At 47.1% G+C, this 21,057-nt stretch overlaps 1 protein-coding gene across 3 annotated transcripts in view; it reads right to left on the bottom strand.

Annotated features, from left to right (window-relative positions):
* Positions 1-2,037: 2,037 nt before the first annotated feature.
* ARMH4 (armadillo like helical domain containing 4) overlaps positions 2,038-21,057 on the bottom strand; it is a 69,803-nt gene continuing 50,783 nt past the window's right edge. Inside the window, exons 6-9 of one of the 3 annotated variants that reach the window (XM_042799020.1) lie at positions 11,641-11,672; positions 10,520-10,624; positions 6,957-7,091; positions 2,038-6,754 (exon numbers count right to left, since the gene is read on the bottom strand). In XM_042799020.1, the coding sequence (XP_042654954.1) occupies positions 6,689-6,754; positions 6,957-7,091; positions 10,520-10,624; positions 11,641-11,672 (338 nt within the window). In that variant the 3' untranslated portion in view covers positions 2,038-6,688. Of the gene's footprint in view, positions 6,758-6,956; positions 7,092-10,519; positions 10,625-11,640; positions 11,673-21,057 lie in introns of all 3 variants that reach the window. The other 2 variants (XM_042799019.1, XM_042799021.1) reach the window with 2 other exon arrangements.

Here is a 21,057-nt window from a genome sequence, read left to right on the forward strand (position 1 = left end):
CCATGTGGTTCTGTGTGTATATATATAAACCACTGGTTAAGCTTCTATGTGTGCATATATCTTAGCATATATGCATGCTAATCATGTAGTGTGCTTACATACAGGCATTTGGTCATCAGTACAGTGGAGCACAGGGTGCCCAGCAGTTACCATTAAGAAGGGATTCACTGGTGAAAACGTTTCCACTGGGAAATGCTGCCATCATTTCTACTGACTCCCAGCTGCTGGCTCAGACCCAAACCCTTTCCTTGCAGGCAGGGGCTGTCCTGCTCCTGAGCCCCCGGGAGAGCATCACCATTGAGGAAAAACAAAGGGGAAACCCATGGTGGGCATCGCTGCAAGCCTTGAATAAGCTGTGAGTCAATGTCCTTGTGCACTAAATTTTTGCCCACTGAGGTCCAACCTTAAAGCACTTACAACCCCCGTATGCACTGGGGGTTGCACAGGTGGAGGATGAGACTTGCCCCAGAGTAAAGGCGATTTTTGTGCCTGGTCTCAGGCCCTCAACCCAAGCACAGAACTTGGTAGACTCAGGCACAGCAGCAACGACCACCCGTGGGTGGCTTCACCACCAGAGCAAGCAGGTTTGTCCTTCCAAAATACACTGAGGGAAACAACCCCAAGCCAGGCTGTCTGCGTGGCCCTGCATGGATCAGTGCCTCACGGCTGATCACCTGCTTGAAATTAAATCAGACCAAGCCCTGTGCCAGAGTGACCTCGTGCTTTGCTCAGCCCCAGGGAACCCACACAGGGCAGCAACCCCAACAGGTGTCTGAGATATCCAGCCCATCCCCTCCATCAAGGCACATGTAACCTTTGCTTATACAGGTTTTCTGTAGCCTCAGAATGGCTCCACACATCCTTTTCTTGTGGGGGTTTTAAAAGGATCTCTCTCCTCTCCCCTGTTTTCGCAAACCCATGGCTTGGCTGGCAGTGTCAGGAGCATCAGGAGGAGACTGGCTGATGGGCAGAGACTCACAGCAAGGCAATGTGATCACAGTCATTTCCTTAAACCTGTGGAAAAAACCCACTGTCATTGTTTATCTTCTTCCAGCAGGTTTTGTTTTTTTCATTGGAAAAAGTCAGCAATGCAGCAAGCAGCTTCATGAATATACAGATTGGTTTTGGCAACTAACAATTAGCAAAGAATGTGTTCATGCAATCCCTGAACGGCTATTTCCTTGGGAATTTCTTGTTTTGAACGAGCCATTTTTTCATTAGAGAAACCACACACACTTAGACAAACAGTTCTGGCTTTTCTGACTAGAAGAAGCCTGGGGAGGGGCCAGCAGCCACTGCCACAGGCCTGCTGTGTCCCCCCCCAGCTCACACACCTGTACCAGGACCTCCACCTATACACAGTGGAGCAAAAGGATGCACACCCATCCAGTGCTTGCATCCAGTAATGCAATGCCTGCAAGGACATCTGCAAACAGGCCCGGGAAGGCAATTACAAACCCAGCCCATACGCCCCGTGCTCACTCTCGAGTCTGATTCTTCTGCTTGGATCGCAGGTCCATTGAGGTGTCTGTGATAACGTTCACCTGCAGCAAGGCTGCAATTTTATGAAACATTTGCAGCACCTGCAACTGAGACTCAGGGCTCACCAGTGCCCTATTACTGGGGCCTTGAAAGATCTGTGCACAGACTCTTGCTTTCAGATCAAACCAGAAAGGACAAACATCCTGGTATGCACAAAGAAACACCTGGCTGTACGTAAAGATCAACAGTGTAAACATGTCGGTGTTGGGGTTTATTACAGCTAGTGGAAACCCAGCTGAGGGAATCTGGGGTGTTACTCATCACAGCCTATGGCTGACACCTACCTCCAGGTGAATCCTACCCAAAAAGTCCCGGGCTGAGGCTCCCAGCTGCTTGTATCAGCCCTGCAAGCCGCCCAGCCTGAGTCTTTGCACCAACCATGCAGCATGGAGAAAGAAATGCAATTCTTGAGTCTTCCAGGCCATCACCTCACAGCTTCACCCGAGAGACAGTGAATGCCATGACCCACAGATCAGGGAGACGAGGCACTTAAAGTCAGATATGATGGACAGCTTTTTATTTCCCAACGTTTTAATTTAACAAAGTGCTACATTCCATAGTTACAGTATGAGGAGTTGTTCTTGTCTGAAATAGAAAACCACAAGAAAGCACGAGGACTGCTAATATCACGCTATGGAAGCAGTGCAGTCCAGGGAAACCTCACCTAGGGTGAACATCTGGCACAGGAGACACCTTAAAAAATCAGCAGTTGTATAGTGCAGGTGCATTTCACCAGGGCAAGAGCTGCACATCAGGCAGGCTGGTTCCTCCCACTGGAAATGGGGCTGTAGATGGCAAAGAGGTTGTGTGACGCCTACAATAAATTCTGGCTTGTGCTATCGGGGAAACCCAAAACAGAGGTGGATGACTCGTCTTGTGCTGAGTCGAGAGATTATTATTGCTGCAGCAAAGTTGCTGTCGCAGCCATGCCTTTGCACAGGGCCAAGGCTGTCTTAGCAGTGTCACGACCCACCTCTACGTTCAGGAGCTTGCAGTTCACCCAGCATGAAGGATGAGAAGGGCCCTTCTTGGCTCTTCTTCTTGTCCTGCCTCTTTCAAAAGAATCTGCTTGTTTGACAATGCAGAGGTATAGGTTAAATCAGTAAAGCATTAAGAGACTGGAGAATTCAGCTCCCAGCTGAAACCCTCCTCCCCTCCCTGCCTGCAAGCTGATAATTTCAAACAAATCAATCAAACTCCAGGAGTTGTACAGAGAGTATTTGTAAGAGCTCAATCCAAAGTCTACTAGCCTTGGATGAGAAGGGAAGGAGCTGAATGATGCTTGTGCTTTAAGGACCTGCAGAAATTGCACTGACACCAGGGGCACTGCAGAAAACCCTGTCTGTGCTCCTACAAGCTTCACTGGGACCCAGCGCTGGTTTTGACTTGGGTCTTGCCTCCACACTAAGACGAACTAAGCTGAAGACATGGGGAGCCTCCAGGCTCTGAGGCAGGTGCGTAGCCAAAACTATTCAACAAACACCTCCTCTCCAAATGGATGTCGGTTGGGATCTCTCTGCACTGCTGAGTGGCTCTGAAAGTTGCCCAGCAGTCGTCTCCTGCCAACCAGCAGCTCCCAACCAAGGCACCTTGGCTGGTGGTGTTCAGACAGACCCGGGAGTGAAGCTGGACCACAAGCAAAATCTTTGGGCAGCTCTTCTATCCCACAAGGCTGGCTCCAGCACAGACCAGAGAGCCACCACCGAACTGTGCATTCAGCTGGACCTCCCTTTTGGCTGCAACTCTCCTGCTTGCCCAGCTTGCCCCACCACACTTGCCGCAGAGCTACACTGATACTTGCAACCGTTAGTCAGCCTCACTTGTGGCACCACTGATTTCCAGCATCCCAGCCACCCACTCCCTGTCCTCGCTGAGCGAAGCCAGGCTCTTGAGGACACGAGAGCACCCAGCCGATGCACTAAAACACCACCTTCATCATTCTGACTGGCAGCATTGCCTTTAATTTCTTAAGTTCATTATGTTGGGGAAGGACAAGGAGACAGTGAAGCTGATTGCCACTGTAGAAAGTCAGTGTTTCCCAAACTGTGGATTTATTAGCAAAATGAAAGGCCACGGCACCTCCCCACCAGCCTTCCCAATCCATCAAATCGACAACTCATCCATAAAGCTCTTGCTGTGCTGCCAGAGCTGGGGTGCTTGCACTCAGACCAGCAGCCTCCTCAGCTACCCCTCCTCCCCCTGACTGGCCCAGGAGTGCTGCATTTTGCTCGTTACTTAATGCAACTTGTGCCGTTATCACACACTGCGCAGGCACGGTACCATTAGCAGGGAAGCCAGAGGAGACTGTCCTTCACAGGCTGTTATTGCACAAAACCCTGCTGATCTCCAGCTGCTTGGGTCTTGCTGATACATCTGCTCTGTTCTGCAGTATTGCTGGCAGCTACTCTTTTCCAGTGTTATTTCACATCTCTCTTTCAGGTTACAGCTGCATGGAAAGGACTCAGCCGGCCCAGTTACCATCCCTTCTGCTCCAAGACAGACTCCCTCTTGCAGAGAGGTCAATGCCCTTTGTCACTGATTATTCTCCATGCCTCCCTGGCTGGACCAGGGTAAAGCATTTTAAGAACCCGCAGCTGCCTACATAGTGTTGTTTCCAGCCTGCTTGTCGCTGCACCCAAAAGACAAGCCTTTCTGGTGATGATCTCCAGCAAACTGGAATGGAGGAGAAGCCATTCCACCTTGCAACCCCTCATCACACCTCGCCAGGAACAACTCATCAAAGAGACCAAGGGACAACACCTCCTTATTCCCAAACTGCAAGACAGCCAGCAACGCTCAACTGGACTGCTAACACCTCCCAACCACCTCCAAGCTGCAAGAGACTTCAGGAGTGAGAAGGAAATAGGGAGAGATCAATCTGGAAGGAAAACTTCTTAGCTTGGACTGACCACTTATTATGGAAGAAGGAGGCTTTAATTTTGGGTAGCGGCACTTGGACTTAACAGTGAGCTGCCAGTCAGTGCCTGTTAAACACACGGGGCTGCTTCTACCAAGGCAAAATTGTCCTGGTCGGAGTTTGAGGGATGAAAAGGGAGAGATGCAAGCACTGTGGAGCCCTGGCTGGAAAAGCCTATCCTAGAGGGATTAGGGTATGAAGACTCCCCATTATGTTGATGAACTGGGGTTTACTGTGTCTCCTCCAACCTGCTTCCCACGCACTCAGCAGGGTGAATGTATGAGGGACCAGGCGCCGCTCTTCAACTGGAAGACTAGCATTAGTAGCAGCATTTTGAAACCCGGCTGTTCCACCTGTCCTTCTCTGGGTCACTCAGCAGACGTGTGGGTGAGGCCTACAGGAAAGTACCTGGGCTCTGAAGAGCGCTGCTGAACATCACATCTCATGACTTAATGTCCAGAGGAGGCCCTGACCCTCTCAAGAGAGAACTGAGCTTCAAGAGAGTCTTCCAAATGTCCTCTCTACTGCAAACCCACTCACATGCCCAAAAGACATTTGCTTACCATCATCGACACCTACCCTTCACAATCTGACAGGCCTTTTTACCTTGACAAGGAACGAAATCCTGCATGCAGCCCTCCTCAAACTTTCCTCCCTTCCACTTCTTTGAAGACTCAGTGGGATTTAATTTCTGTAGATGTACAGTCCGGCCTTATTTGTCTAATCAGGTCTCCTCTGGCAACATCGCTGTTCCTTGTATGAAGGATGACTCCCCACAGAACAGTAATTCCCATCTCAGAAACATGGATGTTTTGCATAAATGTCAGATTGAAGTAATTTTACAACCTGAAGCAGAGATAAAGTAACGCAGCCCTTTTTCTAACTATTTTAACAGCATTTCTGTGCAAAGCAACATTAGTTTCCCCTGCTTGGTTTCCATAACATCTCAGTCATGGGCTGTCTCCCTGTGCAACCCAGCGCCAGCAGCCCGGGCAGCACGGCAGCTCGCCCTCACCCCGTCCCACCCGTGGGCTTCACCTCCACATCCCTCTACAGCCATGTGTCCTACAACTTCACCTTCTCCCCCCCAGCCAAGGGTCCCCAGTGTGACCGTTTCACCGGCCCAGAGCAGACATCTCTCCAGCTGTGGCTGCTGCTGCGCTCTGACTATTAGCTACAAATCCCTTGACACTGACAGTCACTCGCTCCACAACCTTTGGTGCCTTCCTGCATTCCGTGGTCTGGAGACAAGACCCATCCAGATTCCCCCAAAGGTGCTGCCACTCATGCAGCTTTCAGGGGCTGAAAATGCAATTTCCAGTGGGTAAAGGAGACAGATGCTCTGTTTTCACCTCTGTGTGAATGCAGCCTTGTGAAAGAGATGAACCCATAACTAGTTGTCCTTCAAACAGGAGGCAGAAGCTGAAGAAACCCCTGACCTGCCTCTTCTCTTACCTACTTGCACACTGAACAAAAGCTAAAGATCCATGCAAGACTATCCGGCAGTAGGTGAGCGCTGGTATTTATTGTGCTGTGACAGACAGTGCTGGTTGAAAATGCACTAGGATTTTTGTTGTGAATCGAGTGTTGAGGCCATTCCTTTGCGTCTCCAAGAAGCATGGAGCAGAGCTGAAGGAAGAAAGAAGGGGTCAGAGTTGGGGAACCGAGTGAAGAAATGTGCTTCAAACTGTATCAACACCACTGTACATGGGCACTTCTCAGGTGGCAAGGGATATAGTTCAAGTGTATAACTCATTAATTAAGCAGAGCAGCTAATCTTAGCACTAATGAACTCTAGCTCAGGTAATGTAACATTTAAAATTAATTGGACAGAAGTCATTCACAGTATTCACAGTAAAGATTTCCATTCCCGGGTTAGGTGAGAGCTATTGTTATGATTAGATTACTGCCAGCCAGGACCAAAACAGTACACCAGGGTAATAGGAAAATAATCATCCATATGGATCAGCTCCAGCTGTAACGAGACGCGCTGTGGATCTGAATGAGGCGCCGGGTGCGAATGTGAAATCTCACTACTGTATCAAAACAAACATCACTGCGCGGTACACGTAGAGCATAGCATGCCATTTCTCCGGGGTGGTACCGACCACTGCTCGGTGGCTCGGGGCGGCGGAGAGCAGCGATGCAGCAGAAGGTCGCTTGTTCTTTTTTTCTCCCACTCCCTCCTTTTCAAAGTCACGGGCTATCACAAGGGCACTGCAGTTCGATTCAAAATTCATCTTCAGAGCTGTCAGCTAAGAGCATGACTCGGTCTTGCATGCTGTTAAATTCCCTCTGCTAAGGGAAGAAAAGAAACATGAAATAGCTCCACGTGCAAAGAGGAGACGAAGGGCATTCGGATCCCCCCCATACTCTAACCAAGAGGTCCCAGGCACTTCAACTTACACGAACCATAAGCAGGATTCACTTACTCTACAGTCAAAATGGTTAAAAGGAGAGTGGGTGGGATTGGGGGTTTCCTTTGCAGTTGTCATACCTTTCTTTTATGTCTTTTTGAGCCATTTCTCCTTCGGCGATTCATAATCTTAATGCTGTAGAGTGCTCCTAGGATAAAGAGGGCTCCAGCTATTCCAACTCCTACGGGAACCAGCATCCCCGACATGTACCCTGCCTACACGGGAAAGAGAGAAGCAAAGCAGCACTCAGAAGACCATGCTTTCAGAGTTGTTTCTCACCACTCGAGGACTGCAATATATCCTTAAGCTGCTTTTGTCAAAGTTTATTGTATTTGAGACCCTATCACCTGCCTGCATAGGATCTGCCCTGCTTCCAGTACTGCTAAGCAAGTCCCCAACCAGCCCCGCTCCAGGACCAAGCTGGTAACCACCACAGCTCATTCACTGTCAGCTTTTGCTAAATGATATTTCCTTGTAATAGCCAAGACATTGCAGTGTTTGCCCACCTTTAGGAGAAGAAACAATTTTGGTGCAGTTGCAAGTGCTGGGGGTGAAGTGTCTGTTAATACGGGTGCACCCACGAAGGAAAACCTTGACCACCAAGGGCGGGCAATCTCGAGCCACAGCAAAGACCTGTGACCACCCAAACAGCCTCACTACCTGCTGTGTAAAGCAGGCTGAGTGCTGCTCCGAGCTCCCCAGGTACCGCCAGCATAAATCAAGGCACAGGTATAAGCCTGGCCACGTTCCACAGAGCTCAGCCCAGAGCGCTGCGAGCTGCTTTTTGACACGAATCCAGACGAGCAGCGTGGCAGTGACGAGTGCCCCGGCACCCCGCTGCCCACAGCCCCCCATGCCGCAGCCCTCGGGGCGGCAGGAGCGGGCAGAGAGCACGGTGCAGGCAGAAGAGCCAGCGTGTAGGTGCCACCAGGAGAAAGACAGCAAGGCACCAGCCAGTGAGTGGGCAAAATGGGCAAGGAGCTGTTTTCGGAGCCAGGCTGCGCTGCGAAGCGGGGACGCCGACCTCCGCTGTGGGAGGTGGATGGGAAAGGGGCTCAGTGTCCTCCTGCCCAGCTCTGATTGCTGGAGTGTGTCTTACTGTGGCCAAACTGCTAAATATACCTCCTGTAAAGGGTATTACACAGCTCCCACGCTTCCCAGAGACACATTGGCATGTGAGAGCAAAGTGTCCTGAGACACTACTGTCATATCTCGGCACGGAGACGGCAAAAGCTGCTCCCAACACCCGCAGCTGGGTCTCTGAAGGAGCTGAAGTGCAAAGCCAGGCTGTGCTGTGCTCACTTCTTGCAAGAAGCAGCAGCAGTTTGCCCTCGCCCTGCCCAGCACAGCCTGAGCCTCCTCGGCTTTGTAATCAAAATCTTTGGACCAAACGCTTTCGCTTTGCATGGAAAGGGGTCACTTTCATGAGCAGGACAATGACGTAGACGGAGGGCACACACACCTTCCGCTGGCCTTAAGGGAAGCACAGCAAACATAAATCAGCTCTAATTCAATTGCTGTGATCCATATGTTTGCAGTGCCCATTTTAAAAAACGTAGACAGCATGACTAATTTAAAATTACACATTTAAACATTTTAAATCCTCTGGAAACTATTCCCAAGTGCTTGTTTAATTATATTTTACTGTTTTAAATGAAAATTAACCTAAGTTTGGAAGTGCCAGACTGCTTCAGCATCCTCACCGAATTCAGACTCAATGGTGTAAGGGTGGCAGGTACTGCCTGGCTCCCTCCCTCATTAGAGTTGCCTTTGTTCACACTGCGGCAACGAAGTCCTCTGCTGTGGCACTACAGCTTTACCCTTTGCCATGTACACCCCCCAAAATAGATTTTACACCTGCCAAGGGACACATGCACAATTCAGAGGACTATCAGACAGCTCTTAGCAAGCCTCAGTTCACTGCTTAAAACCACTCATCTTCATCTGCATTCCCAAACTGCAACACAGCTTAACACATGCTTACACCGTAATTGCTTTTCTTCTATAATCCGCTGACTGGGGGGGGTGGGAAAAAGCTATTCAGTGCATGCCACCTTGGCTTTGTGTGCTTACCTGGAGGATGAAAATAACTGCTTTCATTTAGGGCAGACACAATGCTAACAAGGGCTGGTTTGCTCTCCCAAACCCCTCCAGATCCTGCTCAGTGCTTTAAATAGTAGTTAATTTGAGCCTGGATCCCAAGGCTTGAGGGATCTTCAGCTGCCTTGTGCAGGCTCCCTGAACGCCCTCCCAGAAAACCCAGCCCTGCCCGGCACACGCGCTTGGAGGGGGGCTGCGTGCCTGCACCCCAGTTCCCAAAAAAGGAGGTGAGAACACAGCTAAAAGGCTGTATCTCTGTGAGGCAATTAAGGTGCCTTAATTGCGTGACCTGATTAGTGCAGCGTGGGTTTTTCTATTTCTGGAACTTTGCTGCTGGCACAGGCAGTGAGGAGGGACTGGAAATGGCATTTTAGCTGCCTCCCAGTTGAGTTTCTGTATCAGAAATCACTAACATGATGAAATCCCTGGCCCGTCCGTGAGCCTTTACCACGCCTGGCCAGCCCATGCCCTTTTACATGCTTTCCCCAACAGCCAGAGCAACGATTTCTACCCCAAAAGCCTGCAATGTAAAGCAGTTCCAGGACCTGTTCTCCCAGCCCTTCTGTGTCATGCAGCCCAACTCGTGAGGGCTTCTGCACTTGCTTGATAGAAAACCCCATCTCCCAGGCAGCTCTGAAGTTTTTACCCCCTGCCCAGGGGGAAGATGCAGATTCTTTACAGATCCTAGGGATGCTTTTAGCGTACCCAGTCCATGACCACAACCTTTCTGGCTCTGCTGAACTTTGAGATAACAGCAACAGAGGACTTCAGAGGAACCTCATTATTCAGCATATCAAATGCAACATTTGCACAAGTGTTTGCAGGAGAGCAGACATAAATCTGTCGCTGACCTGTGCTCCTGGTCCCACGATCCCCACACCCTTCCCTCTCCCAGCAGCCCTGACGGACACAGGAGAACACATCTCTCAGGGATATTCTTCTGGGTGGAGGGACTGTAAAACAGAGGACAGGGCTCCACCAACGGCAAATGAGAGGGGCACAAGTGACTGGTGCTGATAAACTCAACAAGGAAGTGGAGAAAGTGGGGTGAGCAGGTTTATTTGCAAGTGATTTACTACACCAGCACCTGGTTGGGGGTGGGGAAGAGTTTTTTGTTGGGCTTTTCTTAAGGGAAAACATGAGCAAGGTGAAAGATCTGCCTCCACACGTCTGCCGTTCCCCAAAGAAGGGAGATGGCTCACGGCTGAGTCCCTTTTAGGTGGACACTAGCAGATCTGCAGTTGTACCAAGGCTTGTGCTGGGCACTGCCATGCAGTCCAACATCCACCTTCGCAAGGTTCAGACTCTACAGAGCAACTCTGTTGGAGACTGGAACACGCACCCCCTCTCTGCAACGGGGAAGGACAGAGGTAGCCAACAAGGTGCCAAGAGGAAAGAAGTGAAAGCTACGACTTCATTGGGAAGACACCTGATGCCCCTGAGGTTGTGTTGTGCTGGCTGGGGCAGGTCTGGCATGAGCAGGTGACCCACGCATGCTCCATTCACTCCAGGCACTCAACCAGTCTTGGTGTCTGCTTTTTACCTTCATCGGGAAAACCATTCTCTGTCCTTTCAGCATTCGATCTGGCTGAATCCCAGGCCAAGGTGCTCTGCTATGAGCATAGATCGTACTAGGCATGCCTCCTTCCTATTGTAGGCAGAAAAGCAACTCAACAAGGGCTGGGCAGGAACCCACCTTAAACCCTTCCACTCCCCAGTCCTGGAAAAGCGATACCCAGACCCCTTCTCTCTGTTCAGACTTGTTGGTAAGGTGCTGCTGAAATCTGGTGGGGATCAGGTGTGAAGGATGGGTTTACTGGGTGACAATCTGCTTAAGCTCAGGGATGTATTTTCAGGGGCTGGAGTTTCCTATTGAATCATTACTCTTTGTGCTCTTTTTTTTTGTCTATTGACTCTGATCCTGTTCAAGAACTTCCAAGCCCTTTTCAGTCACAAAATGTTTTCATCTTAAAACACTACTGTCACCTGATTTCTAGCTTCATGCCTTTCCTGTCATCAACACAACATCTGGAAGGCTTCATAACCATTTCAAAATGTTAGTATTTTCTCTAGGGAATCAAAACTTAAAAAGCCATCACTATTTATGGCTGGCATAACTCTTGATTCCACGTACCACCACCCTGTAATGCCAGGGAGAAAAGATCAGGGTCTGTTAGCTTTCCAGTCTTTCTGTGTTTGCTCTTTTTCCTTCCAGGAATTTGCAGCAAATCTTGCATGTGGAGGCAAGAAAGCTCTTGCTCAGAGGTGATGGCAGAGCACACAGCCTCTCACCAGCGAGGATCACCAGATCCTCTTGATTTGCATCCAGAACCAAGCTTAGGATTTAGAGAAAAGGGGTAATAGAGGGCAATCAAAAAAGTAACTTGGGTAGCCTGAAGAGAAGGTCATTTTCTAGTGTAGAAAAATCTACCAAATACCCCTGTCCCATCTTCTGCTCTTAGTTACTACTCATTGGGGATGTACTGTGGATTTATACCGCTGTATACAACAGCAGCATCTGGTTCATTTGCCTCCCAGAGAAAATTTTAAGCCCTTTCTCAATTGTATTTATAGAGATAAAGAACTGCACTGACAAGAGTTTATTTATTGCTGCAAGTAAAAATGGTTTTGCTTTTAAAGTAATTGAAACACGGAGTCTCCTACCTTATCTTTCAGCTTCTCCATCCAGCTTCTCACTGAAAAATAAGACAAAAAAGCTGTAATCATGTTACTTATGTTATATTAATCAGTAACGAATTATAATGATAGTATTAAAATAGACACTAATTAACTTGACAAGCTGATAACACTTTTCATTAGATTTCTTCTTCTCATTCATGAAAAAGAGCAAATGCGGCAAATCAACACGAGAAACTCTTCAAGTGAGTTGGCAGGCAAGAAGCTCGCTTTTGCCTGTGCAATTCACATCGTAAGAGTGATTGAAAAAGAAAGATGAAAACCAGTATTTCAGGTTGTGGGTTTTTAACCAGCACTTCTCATACACTCCTTAGGATGACTGACAGGGAGAAAACCTTACAATGTGGCTGTCCCCTTCCACTGGCCTCCTCCACGTTGATATCCTTCCTTCCATTTGGCATAGCCTATAACAACGTCTAAAAAAGTATTATTCCCTGTGTTTTATTCCCCCCCTTTTCTGGAAGCAGCCACTGCCTGCTCTGAGAAGTCACCAGAGGACTGGGACAGCACTGGAGGTGCTAAATTACTAAACCAAGTAAATTCATACTGCTGTCACAGAGACTTTCATTTCCTAGCAGTTAATGTAAGTCTTATGAAATATAATACCCAAGAATTAAAAGTCTTTAATGGCATGTACTTTGGGATGAAATACTCAGCTAATCTCAAAGAACTGCAAGCGCTTAGCAGCAGGTGCACGACTCATTAACTCCATGGGCTGCTGGATTTGGCTGCACTGCACCGCAGACAGTGCTCAGCCTCTGAGTGATCTGCTAATACTTTAACGAATTCCTGCTCATAGGCAAGAGGCAAGTAAACAGTTAAATGTTGGGGTTTTTTTCAGGGTTCAGTAACTGTGTTTTAAGCCCTGGTCAAGGATCCCCATTTCTCCTGGAGGACAATGCTAGAGGCACAAGGAGACTCCTGGATGCACCCAAGTCCTCCTGAGGAATATTTATCCCAAGATGCATTAAATCCCAAATGAACACACTGTTTATGGAATGAGACGCTATTTCCAAGCCTGTTTTCTTGTAAAAGCTCCCTTCAAAGCTTGCATTAGCAGTATTAGAGTCTGCACATGCACATATATCACTCTGGGCAACCACCCTTCTGGAATGAGAGCCTGGCTGTGAGCGGGGAGGGTGCGGCAGTAGGGCCATCAGTAAATGGACTTTTTATGTCTCAGATACAATACAGAGAAGCACAGCAGCTGGGAAGTAATAAACACAGCCCAGACATTAGCATCACTGAATTAAACTGCATATTTTTAACAAGTTCAAAGTGATCTGAATACTCCCTTTTTAACTATCAGTAACAAACACGTCCCAAACAGAAGGATTCCAAATTACCGAGAGGTGAAAAAGTGTGAAACAGGCACAGGCACACGCACACAGCCTCACTTATCTCTGACAGGTAGCTAAGAAAATAAATGAGCTACCCAGGAGACAGACACCCACAGCACTAGAAGAGGACGAGAGGTCTACTTTTATCAACTCTTCCCACCATTAGTCCTGACCTGCACAGACTAAGCTGTAGTAAACTCAGTTTATGAAGGTGCCATCGTCATCATCCTCTGCCAGTCCAAGCCCGAACACCTTGAATGTCATTCTCTGTGGAATACCAGAGAGGAAGGAAACGCATGGTTCCCCTGGGCTTGCTTTCTCAGATGTAACACTAAAACAAACACTGGGTGTAAATGTCACTCAGACTTTCAAGGAAAGCCCCTGCACTGCTGCCTTGCTGACAGGCACGGGAGAGACCAAACACTGGGAAAATTCTGCTTAAAAAGACAAATATTGCAAACCAAAGGAATACATCCCAAAATCCCTGCCAAAGAGCTTTCTCACGACTCTCACGTTTAACGATGCCATCATGTTTTACTCCAGGCTGCCAGGAGGAGTGGTGACAGTGATCCACAGTCACGCAGTAACAGCCACGGCTTCAAAACCACAGTGCACATTTTGAAGCTCTGAACTGATGTCCTCCGCACCCATCCAGACAGCTACACATGTACACATGCTGTGCACGCAGCTGGTGAAAGCCGCTCTGATGCTCAGTTGGCCCTAACTCAAGCTAAGCTCAAAGCCTGTTTTCACATGTCTTTTACAATAATTGTATGGGATCGGTAATCTCGTCAACAGTCGACCCACTTTCTTGCAGCTGAACAATGGTGCCTCTAAAGCAGCAGTTAGTTTCAGAGTATTTCTGACAAGTCAGACGTGGGGGATGATCTAATAATACTCTACTACCTATTTTCAACAAACACAAATTCTGGCTTCATTCCCCTCTGCTCCACAACACAACAGCAGCATGTCCGTTGGGACCCATGGACTCTATAGTACAAATCTTTATTTGTTATTTATACAATTGCTTATTATTTAAACCAACCTCACTTTCAGCCATGTAGAGCACATGTCGGATGCCTTTGTGAATCAACACAAGTCACAGGAAAAACAACACAACGCGATTTCTCCAAGACTGGGTGCCTCTCCGAGAGATCCTCTAACACAGCCACAAGCTGGCTGGCTGGGTGACAGCCTCTGACCTGTGCTAGAGGAAAAGAACGGTCCCAAATTTGGGAGGTAAAGGCAGCAGGGCGTCAAAAAGCTGGCTGGCTCTTCAACGTGCTGGCAAAAGTGTCCTGGTACACGGCAGCAGCAGGTCCAGCTCTCCTGGGCAGGAACGGAGGGTGCGGAGCAGCCGCAGCCACGGGCCCAGACCCCCCGGCTCTGCAGCCAGTCAGGCTGGGGCCATAAATCAAGGAGAACCAGCTTAACGTGAATTCCAAACACTTTTAATGCCACTGAGGCACAAAACTGTTTTAACACCTTTGAGGAAATGACAAGCCACTGTGTCATTTAAGCGGAGCGCTTACTGCTCCGACTATTTACCTGTATGTGGACACTATGGGCTGTGGGTAGGAGATAAAGCACTTTTTCAAGTCAGAATTGATATCTGTGCTAAATGGCTACCATCAATTATTTCTGGACTTCAGACTTTAAGCATGCATCAGTATCCATAATTAATATTCTGAACTCAGCCTTGGCAGAAGAACATTATGAATGGCACCTTCCCATACAAATGCAACGCTCTCTGAGGACACTAGGTGACTTGCCAAAGAGGCCAAGCAAATGATGAGTAACAAATACTCTAGTCCACGTATTTTTCATCATCACCTTTTTTTTTTCCTTCCCCGATCGCTGAATGTCCTAAACAAATCACAACAACCTCTGGGTGTGAAATTACTAACAAGTGTTTGCAATGCTGGCTCATCTTTCATGGCATTTTAAGGATGGTGACTAGTCCAAACTCTCTCCTTCAGCTTAATTCTGATCCCTTGGTTTCATGGGGAGCTAAGTCAGATGAGTGTGGAGCACTTCTGAAAATTACATACATAATCTGACATTTCCTCAATGATTTATATAATGTCTGCATCTCTGCAAATTAATTTTAAATAACATATAGCTTAAGGTTAAGCAGGTCAGGAACATGGAGGAGGAGCACAGTTGTCTGGCACTGGCATCAGAGCAGCCCAGGATGAATTCAGACTGTTACAGATGCAACATGCTATTTTTTGTCATTTTTACCCAGCTTTCCCCTTAAAAATTTGCAGCCAGCTATTAAGAAGCCATGGTGCCAACTAAAGAAATTAGGCTAATTTGCAGAGATAAGTAGCAGCCTGAGGTGTCTGCCTGGCCCTTTCCTGGAGGACAGTCAAAAAGCCCCATGAGCAAAACCCTTCTGAAAGTTCAGGTTTTGACAGATGCAGGCTGAAGGCTCAGGAGAGGGGCAATAGGTGACATTTGAGGGTCTGTGGTATACAGCACTGGATGGCCCAATATCTCCTTTCACCACTGAACATTTCAGTGATATAAATCCAAACTAACTCTCACGGGAGACGGATTTTGTGCTCCCATCCCTCTCCTTTCCACTGTGTCCTACAGCTTTGCATCCCCTACAAGAATAGATTCAGCCAGTTTACTCAAGCTGTTAATTTGGTTTTTGTGGAGCTGTTCTTTACAAAGCGGCTGATCAGATATAATTTACAAGGGAGAATTGAAGCAAAAGAGGTTTGGAATCTGCCTCCAAGTTCAGCTGGAATGATCCTCTGATAATGATGCATTTGAATGATTTATGTCAGGGAAAATCCAGTATTTGTCACTTCTGACCAAATAAAATGAAATTTAGGTAGCAGGACAGACTGCATTCACTCCAAGTCTAAACACAGTCTGACACTTTGCTCCTAGGGAAGAGTCTGACCTCTTGGTGCTCTGCTCAGGGATCTCGCAGCACCCTCAGCCCACGGCCCTGCAAAGTCTCACTACAAACAACTCACCTGAAAGGAGAGGGGATGTTAACTGAGGGCAAAGATCTGGAAAAAGCACACAAAATATTTACTACACAGCAACTGCCATGGCTACCGTGCATCCCTACCACAGGAAAAAAGGGGGTCCACGTGAACCATTATTAGAATCAGAGAACACAGAATATCTGAAGTTGGAAGGGGCCCAGAAGGATCACTGAGTCCAACTCCCTGTGCTCCCCTTCCCTGGACCCTTATCGGTGGCCTTCACTCATGAGCTCAGTTCTTGTTGCTGTTCTGAGGACTGCCCATCTTCAAATAAGTGCTTTTTTATTAGCCAGGTCTCTTGAACTCACTTTTGTTCTGGAAGCTGCAGGGTACTGGGTGCCAGAGCCAGACTCTGCCTTTAAGTCTCACCATAAAGTACCATCAAATCTCTCGCCAAAGGTTTTTCCCTGCTTCCCTCACCACCCTCCTCTGAAAGCAGGAACACAAGTCCTCCAGGCTTCATGCTTTGCCAACTTTCAGTAATCCTAATTGCCTAATTATGCACTCCAATGCAATGACAAAGCTGCTTAACAATTCTGTTCACTTCTCATTCATCCTCTCCCTTTCCAGATAAGAAAATGCAAAGACTTTACCTTCTGGTGAAGATTTCAATCAATAATTCATGCACTCCTGCCATCAGTTCCATCTCACCCTTTATCTCTTGGATGCTCTGGTGCTTTATCTTGTCACTTTAGTTTCATCTTATCAGCTTGTTTAATCATATTCCCTTTTTTAATCATCTAAAGCAAGTCTGTTTTTTTCATGGCAAAACCAGCACATTATCCCTCTGCCCTGTGCATCTCCCTGTATTTTCAAAGCCAGCATTTATATCTTCATTCCAGAACTTCATCTTGATACCAATGAAGGTATATCCAGCACCTTCTCTTTTAATAATTCTCCACCACGACCACCAGACCAGTGCTGAAAATGTGGCACCCAAGCTCCTATACACTCTCCAAAGGGGAGAGAAAAGGACTGAAGGATGGTTTTATGGTTAAGAGCTAACCTGGAGCTCAGCTAACTTGACCCGACCACTGCATCTGCAATTCTTTAAATGCAATAGGCTGAGAGCGCTGCACCAAGCTTCATTCAGAGAAATCAGAAAATATCAGTCACCTCAATATGCTCAGGGCACGAAAAGATTTTGATCTAACAGCTACTGTTAATTGCTTTCATGTCTGAAATCAGAGCCATCCCTATCTCAGGAACCAGAGAAGCTGTTTAAAGACAAGGCCCTGCTGCAGCAGATGACAGTGCCCACCACAAGTGATCTGTGCATCGGTGAGGAAGGAGGAGGTAAAGGTGGATGGAGCCAGGGAGCAAAGAGAGCAGCTCTTTTTGAGCACTGGCAGTGCCTGCTGTGGATGTTGGGTTTGCTCTGCCTTCCTCCAGCCAGGACAAGGTCTTTGTCCCACCCATGGCTACAGCTGCTGTAGGGCAAGAAAAGGCTGGCTTGGCATATTTGCGAGAATGGGGAGATTGTAAATACATGGTGAGGAGGCTTTGTGTAGGTCACGGTACAGTGAAACTGCACCTTGCAGCTGATGCAGCTCAGCGCAGCTTTGCCTTCCTCCCGAGGACAAATTCATTCACCCCTTCCCTGCCAGCCCGCTACCCTGCTCTCCCCTTCCCCCAACACGAAATGGCTGGTGTTTGGTGTTGCTTCTGGTTGGGGCTAACAGCTGGTGGTAGTCAGGAGGAATCAACTTCATCCTTCATGTTTAGACTTTGGCAGAGACCCCGCTGCCAGAGCAGCCACCTGTGTAAGCGTCTGCTGTGAGAAAATGGGATGTTACTGTTCTCTAAAGCACCTGTTCAATCTCCATTATATACATTAGAGCAAGCCATTTGTATAGGTAGTTCTCTTCCCTCACTTACACGTACAATTTCCAAGCTGTATTCCGCATTCCAGCAAAGGAGAGCTGGTTAAAGTGTAAAAAATAAAGAAAAGATCGATTACTTTAAATCAGTCTATATACACCAAGTAATCCGTCCTATTACACTACAGATTTCATCCCTTTCTCTTGCAGGTGAGACTTTCTTTTAAATGAGACTAGTGAGAACAATTTTGCAGAAATGCTCCATGCTTCATCTGCTCAGCTCTGACAAGTTAATGGCACAAGGATGCATCAGCTTCTTTTCCTTAAAAAACACAACTGCCGATTTACTTACTAGCACAAATAAATAATACAAAAAATGGCATTTGGCTGGAAGGCAACATATTTTTAATTCTGGAAGAAAAACTACTTGATGGGAATTTTGATGAATGCATTTCCCCCAGATAATCGAACAAATGTCAAACTGACAATTACCATTTAGTTTTCAAAAAAAAAAAATTTGGCTGAGTGAACTCTGAATTAACAAAGTGGACTTTAATAGTTACCATGCAACATGGTTTATTAACTGTACCAACTACAACCCTTTCCCTATCTGCCCAGCTACAACCCAATCCTGGCTGCACACTGTCGCTTGCCACAACCTACCCAAACCTCTTCAGAGACAAAGGGAGATGAGGAGGACAACTCATCATGCTCACCCAGAAAGCAGAAACTAAAATGGGCTCCCTAACTCCTTCCCTGACCTTATCAATCCTTTTGACACTGCCTTCCCCACGACATTAGGTCAGGTTTCTCGTTTTCCTTTTCCCTTGCACTTTTTAAGCTGTTTTCCACTTTGATCTGGCCGCATCAAGTAGCCACTTGCTGAGGCTGGCAGAGGCACTGCCCTTTTACCTTTGCATTTCTCTGTAAACTCAGTTCTTCTGCAGTGCCTTGAAAACACTTGTTGGCATAGACAAACTATTTGTTTCTCCCTAAGTGATCCCAGACAGGAGGAAGATGTTAAAACAAAGCCAAGTTAGAAAACCTCTCGGTATCCCAAAAGGCGTCAACAGGACGTTGCTGTGAATTGGCTGTCACAATTTGCTGTATGATTAAATTTTTACTGGATCGCACCGTGTCCGAAAGCTGTGTGTACTCTGGCAGAGGAAATGCAAACCTTTCCTGTGGAAATGGCACCGGAGCACAAACTGGACCAAGCTCTGCCCCCACACAGCTCCTAGAGCAGCACAGGGACCTACCAGCAGTGAGAATCCACCTTGCTTTAGCTAATATGTTTTCTTGTGTGCTGAAAATGTTCATATTCACCACCTTTCATTCATGACATAGCCACAGTGTCCATATTGGGAATATAAAGCATTCCTAAAAATTGAATTGGGATGCCTTAGCTGATAACTGTCTCTGCTACCTGTAGCTAGCCCTCTTCCTCTGTAACGTCACCACTGCCTACCTGAAAGAGAGAAAACATTTGCAAGACTTAAGGTGCATTCCATCAAACTTCAGGCACTTACCTGACATGCCCAAATCAAAAGTCTAAGTACCTTCAACTCCCAGAGTCTCCAAGAGAAAGACCAGCACCTGCACAATGTCCTCCACCTACTCCAAGTCTTACTTTTCCTCTGCAGAAGACCTTATCTTCTGCTGGATACAGACATCTGAGCAACTCTGTTGCTTCACTTGCAGAGAAGGCTCCTGTACCAAATTGCCTGGATGTTTTCAAACAGAAAGCTTCACTCAGGAGAAGTGTAAAGCATAGAGATAAGATGGGTGAGGGTGAAGGAGGAAGCACAAAGGTGGTGAAGCCAGAGGACTGGGAACAGAGCACACACAATACTACTATTGACATGTATTGTGATTTATTGCACACTGAAGCTGCCTGATTCCTGCTCTGACTGTGATATTATCTTCTGTCCCTCCCTCTGTAGTCCAGTCTCTGTACCATTAGTCTTACTGAACCAATGAGAGAAAGAAAAATACCTTAAAAACTCCTAAAAAGATGTAAAACGCAATGGCCACTCTACAACATACATGTGCCACGACTGCAAGATCTAGTATCCTGAGGCTAAAAGCAAACACAGCGTGGTCTCATAGGCAATGGTGAAAATCTCCATCCAAAACTCCAACCCCTGGGTTCCTTTGGCTGAGATATGACAAACAAACCCTGATTTAGGTCTCAAGGGCTTCCAAGCCTGCCAGAAGGTCTTCACGCTGCATTTCTTCAGCTCCTCTCCAAGGGAAGCAGCATGCACAAAGCAGGGTAGCACATTCACAGCAGTTTTGGGTTCATCTTGCTGCTCTTTGGAGACTTTTAATCCATTCTCTGGGTTACAAGAGTCCGGGTTAATACCACTCACTTGGTCCTTGCACAAGTCCAGACTAGCCCAGTGTGATTTTGGCCAGGGGAGGGGGAGCTGCAGAGGGACTTCAGCTGGGTGACAGAGCAAAACATTTGTACAGCAAAATTTTACAAGAATTCAGAGTGCAGGGATTAGCACGAACTCTGGAAGAGATATGTTAGTGCCCTGAAAAAAGCACTGAAAAAGCCCATGAAGCTTTTCTCTCATAGGACACGTGGCTCTTCAATTGCTGCTTTTATGTAGTAATATTTGGTATGTAAATAAACAACACAGAAAAGCTATCTTTAAAAGGTTATTAAAGCTGCAAAGTTAAGACTCGCAAGTAAAGAAACACCTCATTTTGTATGTTCAGTATGATATCACTTCTGATCGCCCATTATTTTTTTCTCAGAGGTCTCCAGTAAAAAAAATTGTTGATGGCTTATTTTTCCCCTCTCTTCATACACTGAAGCAGGTGAACTTTAGCTAAAATTTTCTTAAAAAGTCTGGGGCAACCACCATGGAAAAATTTCAGTCCAAACAATTAAAATTTGGTAAAGTTATCAAGAACTAGAATACAGCAAAATATAAATCCAACAAATTTAATAATTGGCATGGCTGTTATTGCCAGGCAAGCCACATGCATGTGCAGATTTACAGGGCAATGCCCTATGGGGGAAGCATTACCCTTCCATGATAAGTACATCTCAACCTTAATGATAGATTTTTTTAAAAGCCTTAAGGTATGTTGAGATCCTTAGCTGGCTGTTTCCTGATTTACAGCAGCTGAGGATGTGGCCCTAGAACATAAATTCCTCCTATCGTCAGCGGGCTCTGTGTTGTGTTTGCAATCTGCCCAAGT

Source organism: Tyto alba, unplaced genomic scaffold, assembly GCF_018691265.1.
Source record: "Tyto alba isolate M040663 unplaced genomic scaffold, T.alba_DEE_v4.0 Super-Scaffold_29, whole genome shotgun sequence".
NCBI classification, from domain to species: domain Eukaryota; kingdom Metazoa; phylum Chordata; class Aves; order Strigiformes; family Tytonidae; genus Tyto; species Tyto alba.